This window comes from Suricata suricatta, chromosome 10 (genome assembly GCF_006229205.1).
Source record: "Suricata suricatta isolate VVHF042 chromosome 10, meerkat_22Aug2017_6uvM2_HiC, whole genome shotgun sequence".
In the NCBI taxonomy this organism is placed as follows: domain Eukaryota; kingdom Metazoa; phylum Chordata; class Mammalia; order Carnivora; family Herpestidae; genus Suricata; species Suricata suricatta.
The window spans coordinates 29,349,987-29,363,212 of NC_043709.1; the positions used below are offsets into that span (position 1 = coordinate 29,349,987).

The following is a 13,226-nucleotide window of genomic DNA, read 5'->3' on the forward strand; positions in this document are numbered from 1 at the left end:
TAGTTCCATCCACATTGTTGCCAATGGCAAGATTTCATTCTTTTTCGTCGGTGACATAAAATTTAACATTGGTATTTGCTTAGTATGATGTTGGTGCTTGATAAGCACTTTACCCAGGACATGAGTGCTAGCAGCTTTGAAGCAGGGGTGGGCCTGGTGCACTGAGAGCAGTGGGGACCAAAGCCTCATTTGCTGGACTTTGGATGGCCCAGAATCTTAAACATATTTTTGCCCTTCTCATTTTTTTTTACTTTATAAATGAGTGTGCTAAAACTTTCCTACACTGTGCATCTCTTTCTTTCCCTGTACAAATAGGATGCAAAGTCAGGGTTCGTTCATGGGAAAGAATATGCTAATTTCTAAGTTCCAGTACCTCTGAGACAGTGGCTAATGTGGGATGGAGTTCTAGTACTTTTTCCCCCCTCTCTGCCCATACCCTTTCCTGTGTTTTATTCATCTCCACATGTCATATCATAGTAATTTATTTGATGCTGGTCTCAACAAGAAAAGCATTATTAAGACTGTATTGAGATCTTTTATTCCCTAGACTCTCTATGGTCTTAAAATCTTTCCTTTGTCCATGTCCTGTTACCCTTTCTTCGCTAACCACCCTGACTGCAAAGCTCCAGAATTCAATAGCTGGTTTCTTAATTAGGTTGAGGCCTTTTCCCATGAATGGCTGGAACTGTTGCCACAGCATCTTGGGTGACATTTGCATCTACTTATGTAACTATGTTGTAACCCACGTGAAGAAGACTTCTTCAGTCATATGGAGTGTTTGGTTTCCATCTGTGAGAACAGTAGTAAAATCTGCATACAAATGGTTAACATATTCAAAAGGATTCAAGGTCCTGCCAAGTCCAGGGGACGCAGTGATAAGGGAATGGGCACAGCACAGTCTAGGGAGGGAGACAGTCCACTAGGAACAAACATCTAGACACCAACTCTGACCACTTACGAAGGAAAACCTCAGGGTGCCATGTTGGAGAATGGCAGGTCCAGTTTCAGTAAGATGGTCAGGGAAGACCTTCAGAAGTGACCATTAAGCCGACATTTAGAGATCAAAAAGGATGCAGCCATGCTGGAAGGGTAGAGAAAGCATTGCAGGCAGAGCAGAAGCAATGCAAAAAAAAAAAAAAAAAAGTCTGTTCTCTGAGGAAGAATTGTTTATTTGGGGATGAGGATCATGGTACATGGCCATCCAGACATTGTCCCCAGTCAGTGAGATGGCTGCCCAGGATCAGGAATCCAGACTGTGATTGTGAGGCGGAACTTCCCAGCAAATCCTTCGTGTATTCCATACTCTTCTCTACGGGGCTTTCATCTCCATCTTTGCCTCCAGCCACTAGCTGGGGCCCCAGGTAGAGAAATTCTGTATGTTCCTTCCCCACTTCCCTTAGCTCAGAGCGTGAATGAGCGGGTCACAGTGGCTTCTGGCTAATCAGTAGCATTAAAAATCTTTTATGTTAACTTCTTCTGTGATCTGTGATTGCTAGGAATTTTGCTTCTGGACATTTTAATGGCAATTTTAGGTTTTCTTCCTCACATAGAATGGATAAGTCAGAGGATTAGTAATGGGATTGTTTTGGGGTGTGGCTTCTAAAGAGTGCTTCATATCCTAAAATAATACCACTCAGGTATTTTAGGTTCACACTTTAACATTGTCAGGCACATCACAAAGGGGGTGGGGAATTGGGTACAGAGCAAAACAGCTCAGCAACCAGAATGGTTTTTGAAAATAAATATAGCCTGCTAGACAATAAAACAAAAATATAAGTTTATAAATTTCTGAGGGTGAAAAGTAGGGAAGATATATTACCGAATGACTGAAGGGCTCAAGCTTCAGGAGAGCCAGATGTTGGGTCATGCCACCCACTGCTGGGTTCTCACTGCCTAGAATGGTGCCTAGCACAGAGCGGGGCCCTGGGACTGTTTGTTGAGTGAACAGAGAGACCCTGAGCCAGATACACTTAGCTAGGTAGGAGTACATCTTTGTACTCTTTATATACCCTTTTAAAATACACTTGAATTGCGAATGGTGGATTTTGAGTTTATTTTTTTTAAATTTTCATCAAATGGTGAATTTGTAAGATTGTGATGGGGGAAACTTGAAAGTTTTCGTATTCCTAAAACAGGGTTGGGAGGATCATGGAGTTTTATGATTGGTTGTGTCTCATACATCTTTCCTACGTCTGTGGCCTTGGGCAAGTTATTCAATCTCTCTGTATCTCTGTTTCCTCATTTGTAAAATGAGAATATTAGGAGAACCTACTTGATGGGATTATTGTGAGAATTAAATCAGTTTATATGTGTAAAGTACTTAAAACAGTACCAGGGACATAGCGTGCCCTGTTGTCACCATCGTCAAACAGAAATGTAAAATTGATTAAAAACTTTAAAAATTTTTTTGGTAATATGTATATTTAGATTTTTGTTTTTCACACTAGCTTTAATAAGGTATAATTTACATACTATAAAATTCACCCTTTTAAAGTGTATAATTCAGTGGTTTTTAGTATATTCACAAAGTTGTATAACCATCACCACTACCTAATTTTAGAATATATTACCACTCCAAAAAGAATCATAGAACATTTTATTCTCTTCTTCCATCCCTTCCTTCCTCCCTCCCTCCCTTCCTCCTTTCCTCCCTTCCTTCCTTCCTCGCTTCCTCCGTCTCTCTCTTGCGCGCGCTCGCTCTCTCGCTCTCTCTCTCTCTCTCTTTTGGCTCCGCACCCTCATGGGGCTTAAACTCAACAACTTTGAGATCCAGAGTCCTGTGCTCCACAACCTGAGCCACCAGGTGACTAAGAATTTGAGAACACTTTATTCCCCTCATACTCACCACCAGTCTCTCCCCCTTCTTGTCTCCTCCTGGCTCCTGGCAACCACTAACCTCAGTCTTCATACGTTTATCTGCTCTGACCATTTCATGTATATGGACTCATACAATGCCTTTGTGAATAGCTTCTTGAACTTGGCTTACTGTTTTCAAGGCTCATCCACATTGCAGCATATCTTAGTACTCCATCCCTTTTGCGGGTAGATAATATTCCTTGTGTGGATATACCACAGGTTGTTTCTCCATTCACTATCACAGCATTTGGATGCATATGAATTGCATCTGAGCTATTATGAATAATGCCTCCATGACATACATGAACAAGTTTTGTTTATCTTCGTTATATACCAAGGAATGGAGTTGCTGGGTTTTTTGGTAATTCTATATTTAACATTTCAAGGAACTACCCAAACTGCTTTCCAAAGTGGTTGCACTGTTATACAGTTGCACTAGTGAATATATTGAGGATTCCAATTTCTCTACATCTTCACCAACATTTCTTAGATTCTTTTTTGTTTTAGTCATCCTAGTGGGTATGAAGTGGTATCTCACTGTGGCTTTGATTTGCATTTCCCTGATGGCTCATGATGTTGAGCATCTTTTTTTTTTCCATAATATTTTATTGTCAAATTGGTTTCCATATAACACCCAGTGCTCTTCCCCTTAAGTGCCCTCCACCATCACCACCACCTCTTTTGAGCATCTTTTTTATGAGCTTATTGACCATTTGTGTATCTTTGGAGAAACATCTCGAAAAGGTCAGATCCTTTGACCATTTTTTGAGGTATTTTTCTTTTTATATTTGAGTTGTAAGAGTTCATATGTTCATTATATGTTCATCAGCAAGTCTCTAGTCAAATATATAATTTGCAAATGTTTTCCTCCATTCTGTGGAGTTATTTTTTTTTCCAGCTTCTTGATTGTACCTTTTAAAGCATGGAAGTGTTTAATTTTGATAAAGTCCAATTTATTTAGTCAGTTATTTGTACTTTTGGTATTGTGTCTAAAAAGCCTCTCTGTCTATCCAAGGTCAGGAAAATTTACTTGTATGTTTTCTTCTAAGAGTTTTATAGTTTTAGTTCTCATATTTAAGTCCATGCTCGTATTGAAGTAATTTTGTATATAGCATGAGGTAAGGGTCTAAATTCATTCTTTTGAACATAGACATCTATTTTTTCCAGCATCATTTGTGATAAACACTATTCTTTCCCCATTAAGTTGTCTTGGCAACCTGTCAAAAACAAATTGACCTAAAGTGGAAGAACTGACTTCTGGACTATCAATTCTATTTCATTGCTCTATGTGTTTGTCTTTATGCCCACTGCCATACTGTCTTGACTACTGTAGTTTTGCAGTAAATTTGGAAATTGGAAAGTGAGAGTCTTCTAACTTTATTCTTCAATTCTATTTTGGCTATTCTGGGTTCCTTGCATTTCTTTATGAATTTTAAGATTAGCTTGTCAATTTCTGCAAACAAGGCAGCTAAGATTTTGATTAATTATATCTGTATATATCAATTTGGGGAGAAGTATTGCCATCTTAACAGTCTTAAGTGTTCCAGATGGCCTGTGAACTTGTCACAGCTGTGGATGCCTTTCCCATTATTTAGATCTTTAATTTCTTTCAGTGATGTTCGCAGTTTTCCATGTACCAATCTTACACTTCTTCTGTTAAGTTTATCCTAAGTATTTCATTCTTTTTGGTGCTATTGTAAATGGGGTTATTTTTTAAGTTTTATTTTCAGATTGTTCATTACCATTTGTTTGGTTGGAGTTTTTGTTTTGTTTTTTATTTTACTGTGGTAAAATATACACAACATAAAATTTACTCTTAACCATTTTTAAGTGTACAATTTACTGGCAATAAGTATTCATGGTGTTGTGTAATCATCACCACTATCTATTTTGAGAACTTTTTCACCATTCCAAACAGAAACTCTGTACCCTACAAGCAATAACTCCACCCTCCCGGTCCCTCCTACCCATAGTAACCTTTACCATTTCTGCCTCTATAAATTTACCCATTTTACATACCTAATATTAGTAGATTCATACACTATTTTCCTTTTTTGTTTGGCTTATTTCACTTAGCATAGTGTTTTCAGGTTCATCCTATTGTAGCATGTACCAGAATTCCAGTCATTTTGGTGGCTAAATCATGTTCTATTGTATGTATATACCACATTTTGTTTATATGCTTATTGGCTGATGGATACTCCTGTTGTTTCCACCTTTTGGCTGTTGTGAATAAAACTGCTACGAGCAATGGTGTACAGGTGTCTAAGTCCCTGCTCTCAGTTAGTTAGGATTTATACTTAGAAGTGGAATTGTTAGATCATATGGTAATTCTATGTTTAACTTTTTGTGGAACAGCCAACCTGTTTCCTACAGCAGCTGCACCATTTTCTATTCCTACCAGCAACTGCATGAGGGTTCTGATTTTTCCACATCCTCACCAATACTTGTTATTTTTGATTTTTGTAAAAGTAATTGTCATCTTCGTATGGTATTTGCTTTTAACTAAGAACTGGACTGCATCTAACAGTCTTTTTAGTGGTAGAATGCCTCATCTTTCCAACAGATAAATACAAAGTATATTTCATTAAAATATCAAGAAAAATAGTGAATTTTCTCTATTCATTGTCAACTTTATTTTCTGCCTGCAATAGTAATTTCTTTAATACTGTAGTTAAGGATAAACAATTGAATGAAAGCTGCGCATTTAAAAGAGAACTATTGAAAACTCCTTTTACCGTTTGTAAAACATAACTCTTCCTATCTTTTCTATGATGTCGAAGACCATAGATACCACTGTTAGAACCTCAGCAGACAAGGGTGAAGAGATCAACAGTTATTTCTTGAACCCTTCTTTATTGCCATCGGAATGTCCACCAACAGCCTTGAAAAAGAAAGCAGAAGACATGAGTGACTTCCCTTCTGAGAGCCAAAGAAGCATACCGCTCGCCGTGACTGACGCTTTGGAGCACATTATGGAGCAGCTCAATGTTCTGACACAGGTGGGTTCGACCCTTTACATGTACTTAAGGGCGAGTTAGAGAGAACAATCCCGGTCCCGGAGGTCGCAGAACTTAGAGCAGGGGAAATTCTTTTTTCTCAGAAAGGCAAGCTCAGGGTGGCCATCGAGATAGCAAGGCTGCTCTGCTGGACTGCTGTAGTAAGGTCTTAGGGCAGAGCAGAGCCCATGCATGTGTGGGCACACGCACACACGCACACACCTGCCACGGCGCTATATCAGGCCTCTGGAGGCCAGAAGGAACAATGGAGCCTGTGAAGAAGAGCACTGGTCCTCCATGCTTTAAGTGTCTTTGATTCTGCTCAGTAATGTTTTACCCTAAGATTTTTGATGTAGTGTGTTCAGATTGGGACATTATCAAAGAAATATTTAGGGCCACAAGAAAAATGATGTACAGTTTCTGGTTAGAATGAAATTGTGACAGAGTTTATAGTTCTTCACTCTACAGATATTCTCATGTCCAAGGTGTGACTTTCCTCACTTCAAAACTTTTTACATTGATGCTGTGTTCTCCTGGAGGTGATGGTTTTTGCATTCTTGTTTTAGCATATTGCCTTGTCCTTTGATACTATTTTACATTTGCAAAGAAGGTATACCAAAGGTCTTCCAACTCTCGGTCAGGAGATAAAGATGTCGTTTAAGGGAAGTTATGTGTTGCAATGAATATGTCAAAGGTTTCTCCTCCAACTCTGCTGATTAAGTGTTTCCTTGGGAGAAGTCTTATTGTTCCTCTGATGCACAGAATGAGCAGACCTTGTTACAAGTTGTACAGAAAGAGAGGCTGTAATGTGAACTGGAGAGATGCCAATTACTTTTCCATAATACATATTTCGAGGTGGAATAACTCTTGCATAGAAATCATCTCATTCTGTTCTGATCACTGCTGTACATTATAATCACCTGGGCAGTTATAAAGCATGCAGATGGCCAATTCTCATCTCCAGAGAATCCATTGACATTGGTCTGGGGTAAGGCCCTGACATTCGTCTCTCTACCCAATATGATTCGGTTTTACAGACAGGATTTAGAACCACTAATTAAGTGAATACTAAAAATCGACAGATAACATCTCAGGGCCTTTAGAGGCATGAGGCATGTATGTGGATTTGGGGTCCTGTCAGAATGTGGGAAAGAGCCATGTGAGAACTTGGAGTCATCATATGATTTGTTCAGTGAAAACCATATTAAAATCACCAACTTTCATATTGCAGTATTGTGCTGACAGTGACTTTCTCTCTGTTATAAGACATTTCTTTCCATTGTTAAAGGCAGTTTCCCTTTTGGCCTCATGCCGGATTTAGTTTGGGTTGGCTTATTTCCCATATTGCCACAGTTTCTGCACTTATACTGTCATGTTTGATGTCGGGCCATTCTTAGAGACTCTTCCAAATGAATCTGTCCACTCTCTACTCTTTCAGCATCATGACCCATCTCTACTTTTTACCCAATTCAAGGTTAAATAAATCACGTTAAGCTTTATTCACCATCCCTTTAATTTTGAAAGGCTGGCTTTCTTTTTACAATTAAGAGGTTAAAAGCAAGCCCAACACACTTGCAAAATAGAAACACCAAATCTGTGGGCAAGTAACAAGTAAAATAAACATGTTCTGATGCACTTTAATTACAGATGACTGAACATCGCCTAACTCCATCTCAGTGTTTATAACCTATCTGTACTGAACTATAATTAGAAATAAATTAAAATAAAATTGCATTTTATATGGTAGATAAATGGAGTTAACCGGTGTTCAAGGTGTTGATGATATACATATCAACAGCTTTAGCATGTGGGATTGGGATAATATGTATAAAATATATGGCAAAATGTTTGGTCCATATAGGTACTCAAGAAATGATGAAAAATATTATCAGCATCATTTTTAATTAGTCATAATCTATAGTATGGAATATAAAAGCAAAAGCTGGTAAATAATATTTTAAAAATTGTTTACCTTCAGAGGGTGATACGGAATCCATTACCTTGAAACTTGTTGATTAAAATAACCAAGCATTTATTTTGCCTTTTCCTATATGAACTCTAGTACTGGATAGCCAAGTAGTAGAGAGGAAAGGGTCTCTTATTGGTAAATTACTCCAACTAATAATTTTTTAAAGGATGAGATTAGAATATCATCATTTATAATCCTCAAGAATTAATAGATATAGGCATTGAGCAATTCCCAACATCATGAGAAAAGAAATGATCAAACCTTATTGACATGTCTTCTAATGAAATAGAGTACTATCTATAGTCTTATCTATAGATCTTAGTAGATCTATAGTCTTAAAGATCTAATATGAGCCTACTCAAGCCTTTGAATCCAGCTGCAATTTATAGAGCATGCAGAGAACTGACTGGACCAGACTGTACCCTTAGCGTGCTCCTCTTCACATTCAGGCTGGTGGGAGTGCTTCAGGGGCAAGCTCTATTAGAAATGGCCTGAGTCTGTCAACAAATTATAAAGAAAAAAAGAAAAGGTAGAGGGCATGAGAATCTGTAGGTTAAAAGGAACTTTCAATGACATATCAAACTTTGCAGATGGGTAAGACAAAATTACAGTGTCTAGGGATGTACGCTTGAAAGATAAAACCATAAAAGAGGCGCAATAAAGTGACTTGGTCAGGAGCGTGGCTGTTGTTGGGGGAGGGCAGAGTCAGACGTGGCGAGGCCCTGGGAGTAGCTCCAGGGAGGCTGGCAGAGTTCCAGTTCTTGACCTGGTTATGAGGCTGCTTTTCTCATGAGGATTCATTAAGGGATATGTGTTCTGTGCCACTTCCTGAATCCATTTTATTTTAGAATAAAGAGTTTAAAAGAAATATAAAAGATTGAAGATGAAGTAGTCAATATCACAAAATACTGGATTTGCCACATTTAAAAGTGGCCATCGTGTGTGTGTGTGTGTGTGTGTGTGTGTGTGTGTGTGTAGTCAGAAGCTCATTTATTAGCCAGAGGGGTTAAAATAGCTAAGATTCACCAAGTCCTGTGTGCCAGGCACTAGCATAAGCATTTTACGTGCATTATTTCATCCAGTCTTCCTAACACCCCGGGAGGTGCCGCTACCATTTTCACACTGTAAGAACTGATGCCAGCCTTTGTAGTATTTTCAAAGTAAACTAGGTATCCAGCTCCCTGGGATGGTATAGCTATGGTCCATCATGGATTGATTGTGCCAGAATGACCAGCAATGACATTTAAGGAGCTCGTGGGCTGGGCAGGTGACATTTCGCCCCCACCCCCAACACTGCCATGTAGTGAGAGGGCCCCCTTAGAATGGTTCATGTGGCCTCTTCGCTGGCACCAGCACTTCAGGAGGCCAGACAAGAATGGTCTACAGAGGCCTCATCTTTTACTCTCTTCTCATCCAGGTGTCAGATTTTCTTTTCCTCAAATTGCTTGCTGGTGCTTTTTGCCCCACGGTAGAGCCCAGAAGCTGAACAAGGTCTGGGACTCATTTTTGAGCCCCTCCTGGCAAACGAGTAGACGTTCGGTTCCTAAATGATTCCCTCGGTGGAGATCACCATCACCGTCCTCATCCTCAGGTCACCAGGCCCTGATCATTTTGTCCTCCTTTTACAGACTGTTTCAATCTTGGAGCAGCGACTGACTCTGACAGAAGATAAGCTGAAAGACTGCCTTGAAAATCAGCACAGGCTTTTCAATGCTCTCCAGCAGAAAAGTTAAACAGAAAGCTGGGAGCAGAGGCATGAGAAGTGAACCCATGTACGGAGCTCGGGGAGGTAGTCCGAGCTCCCTTCACGCGGTACAGCCGTGTACTGATATAATGATCATGGCGTCTCTTAAAAGGGTGAGCGACAGAACCAAAGGCAGAAAAGGCATAATTAACGACCATTTTAAACACACAAATCAATGTCAAGGACTAATTCAAATCATTATCATTTATGATTGCAGTAATAAAGTGGTAAGTATTCAAGTGGCTCTCTATTTTCCCCCATATTATTTAAATGCCAGTTTTCAGTTCTAGTCCAAATCTTGCCAGGACAGTAACCAAATCTTTGAATTTCATTGTTAAATCATAGCAGTTGATTACATTCAGGCGATTCCTTAAAGCAATGGATGTGCTTCTTTAGCGAGCAGCACCCTTGGGGTGAAGTAATACAGTTACCTCTGAAACAGCATCCTGTGTGCAGAGAATGAGTTAGTAGTCTGACTCATACTTCTTTTAGCTGAAAAACATTTATTCTTTCTTAACAATGACCCTGAAATGCTGATCTTCTAAAATTCCCAAACCGTAGAATTTCCACAGCAAGGACACACTTAGTTTAATTAGCGCCAGCAGATACGTGGCACAGGGCAGTGGGTGCTCACTTAACCCGTGGTGTGCATGGCTCACCCTCCGCTCAGCCTGAGAGAAAATGAAGACAATGTGTGAAGCCCGCACGTCTTTCATCTCGGGGATGAGTGCACTGAGTGATATGGGTCGTGTCCAGACCTGTGCCCCAGTTCACAAGGCCGGCATTGGAGTGATTTCAGTACGCTCTGAAGCTGGAAAGGGCAGCGGTGACACTTACAAATACACGAGTACATTCACGTGCCTCGGAAATGGTGCGTAGCGGTGGCTAAATAATACGTGTGTATAATGTCCACATCATTGTCTTCCTAGTTTTTGTTTAATGAATTGTCATTTAAAACAAAATGAAAATGAGCCTGGCATTCTAAAAAATGCTTAGGGTGATTTGGTTGCAAATTAAGAATTTTGTTTTATCTAAAACAAGAGGTTAAATTGAAGAAAAACCGATTAATATTAGCTTGGTTTTCTGTTAACCTAAATCAAGAACAAAGCACATGGGAGAGGGCAGTCAGATTTATGTTGTCTTTAGGTAACATGGGGAAAATTTTTGAAACAAAAGTCACGTCCTATTTATTTAGGAGTCTGTATTTATGAATATTTTCACAAGTAATTTCAATCATATCTATAAGGTGGTTTTTTAAAAAATCATCTCATTGTGTGTTTTGAGTGCCTTTTTGTATTATACTAAGTGTGAACTTCTAGACATTTTCAAGAATTTATAAGGACGAAGTGGTATTGTATTTTTATAACCTTATACAAAAGACTAAGAAATGAAATGTCACATTTTTGTTTACAATTTCTTAAGCCTCAAACAATAAAGGCACTTTACCTTTAAAACAAGTTGTTCCTTTCTTTTTAAATGATTAAACCTTGAAATACTAAACTGCTTATCCTGCTCTGGCACCTTTAAATGTGTATAACAATCTCCTGGAGCGTTTGTCGAAGTTTCCTGGCCCCTGGCCCCTGAGGGTGCGACTCACCAGGGTGGGGGGACCCAGCCATCTGCAGCTCCAAGAAGCTCACAGGTGGTGTAGATGCCGGGTGGCCTACAGCCCACACTCCTGAAACCAACGGTGGAGCTATAGCCACTTCTTACAGCACGGTATTTTTACATCGTCACAGACCTTTGTAAGGGATCTCAAAACAGCGATGATATGAATCAGAATGCCTTGAAACTTGTTCAAGAGGGTCACTGATAATCCCTCCCCCTTTTTGTAAGCTTCTAATCGGTCTTCATTCCATTTCCAGCCTCTCATCTGTCCTAACCTGTATATTCAACTGCCTCATCAACACCTCCACTTGGAAGACCCATAGGCATTTCTGAATATGTCTGAAACCAAATTCTGCTCTCCCAGCCCCCAGCCATCTCCCCCCTGGTCTCCCCATCTCTCCTGGCAGGTGCTCAGCTGAAGACCTCGGGTTTCTGCTTGCCTCCTTTCTCTCACCCCCACATTCCATTCCATTCAGCAGATTTCGTCTCCATCACCTGCCAGGGCCCAAGCCTCCGTTGTCTCTGACCTGGACAACTACACGTGCCTCCTGGTGGGCCTGCCTGCTGCCCTCCTCGCAGAGTAGGCCAGGGTGGCCACTGACAAGCGAGTTTAAATGTGTGGCTCTTCTGCTCAAACCCTTCCAGGGCTTCCCATCCTACTCAGGGTCAAAGCTCAAGTCTTGACAGTAGTAATGTGACCCCTGTCCCCTCCTCGTGGACCTCTCCTTCCGCCTTGGATCATCCTTCCTCACTGCCCTCTGGCCATAGTGGCCTCTTTGCCCGCCTTTGAAGAAGCAAAACAGCTCCCACCTGAGGGCATTTGTACTTGGCATTTGCTCTGCCTGGCACTCTCTGTCCCCTAACATTCCAGTCCCGCTCACAGGTTGCCTTTGCAGAGGTGCCCTCCCTGAGCACCCAGTGTGAATCGTTCACTTCCACTCACTCCCTGCATGTCTCTGGCCCAACGTAGACGGCAGTACAGGTGCAGCTATTCTGCCTCTTCCATGGTGGCTGTGCCTTCTCAGAAAGCCAGCGCTGTCATCTTCCGATTCCCCACCAAGCACATCGCCTCATTCACAGGAGCTCAGCAGATACTGGTTGAGTAAATGAGAATTTTCATTTATTCGAGTGTTTTTAAAACGTTTGTTGTTCAATCCACTTCCAGCCCAAAGCAGTAAAAACTAGACCGAGTGGACTGGTCTCATCCCTTCATCTGCTCCCACGCAGGAGGCAGGATCTTCGCTAGCCACTGGCTTCAGCTACCCTCGGGCATTCTCCCTGGGTGTCTTTACACACTCTAGGTTGGCCACAAATTCTAAAACGATCTTGAGGAGGACCCAGATAGCATAGGTAACAGTTTAGATGCTTGATGTTTGGGGCAGAGGGGCATTGCTTTGACCTTCATAGCTTAATAGTGACATGCTAGGTCCCAGCAGGGTGACCTTTAGGAGAGGCACTCACAAAGCTTCGTTTCCTTACCTATAAAAGGTGACAATAATAATTGAATTATGTTTGTGCAATGATTGGCACAGTAGCTGTCACAGAGTAAAGTGTTCAATAAATGGTAGATATTGTTGCTATTTATTCATCATTTTATTTCCCCAGACTGCATTTCCAAATAACTTGATTTCAACTGTAACTGTCGGAAGGATACAGGTGGTATGTGGTAATGAATGGAAGTGTGATATTTAATCTAAAATTATTGTGGTATTAAAATTACAACAAAAAGAAAAAATGCATAAAAGAAATTAGCCTTTCACACACAGAAAACTTCGAGGTTCAGGCCCAAGGCTAAGCTCTGAGCAACTTCAGAGGAATCCAGCCTGAGGATACAGATACCATAATTACCCTAAATAAAGGTAGGGCAAAAATGGGAAGTAGGAGAAGGGCCTGGAATGTGAACCAGTGAGTGCCAGTAAGACCACAACTTACCTGGAACTCACACTATCCTTGCCTTCTGACATTTGGAGAACAAGTATTATTTCCTTTCTGCCTTTTCTTTAAAGCCAAGCGGTCCAGATCCTCAGTGAACATTTCATTCACGTGAGGA

The 13,226-nt window shown here is 40.6% G+C and overlaps 1 protein-coding gene across 1 annotated transcript in view; it reads left to right on the forward strand.

Annotated features, from left to right (window-relative positions):
* The window catches only part of POC1B (POC1 centriolar protein B), a 92,732-nt gene extending 81,710 nt beyond the window's left edge, over positions 1 to 11,022 (forward strand). The window contains exons 11-12 of the mRNA XM_029953803.1: positions 5,640 to 5,858; positions 9,453 to 11,022. Of these exons, the coding sequence (XP_029809663.1) occupies positions 5,640 to 5,858; positions 9,453 to 9,557 (324 nt within the window). The 3' untranslated portion in view covers positions 9,558 to 11,022. The remainder of the gene's footprint in view (positions 1 to 5,639; positions 5,859 to 9,452) is intronic.
* Positions 11,023 to 13,226: the final 2,204 nt, after the last annotated feature.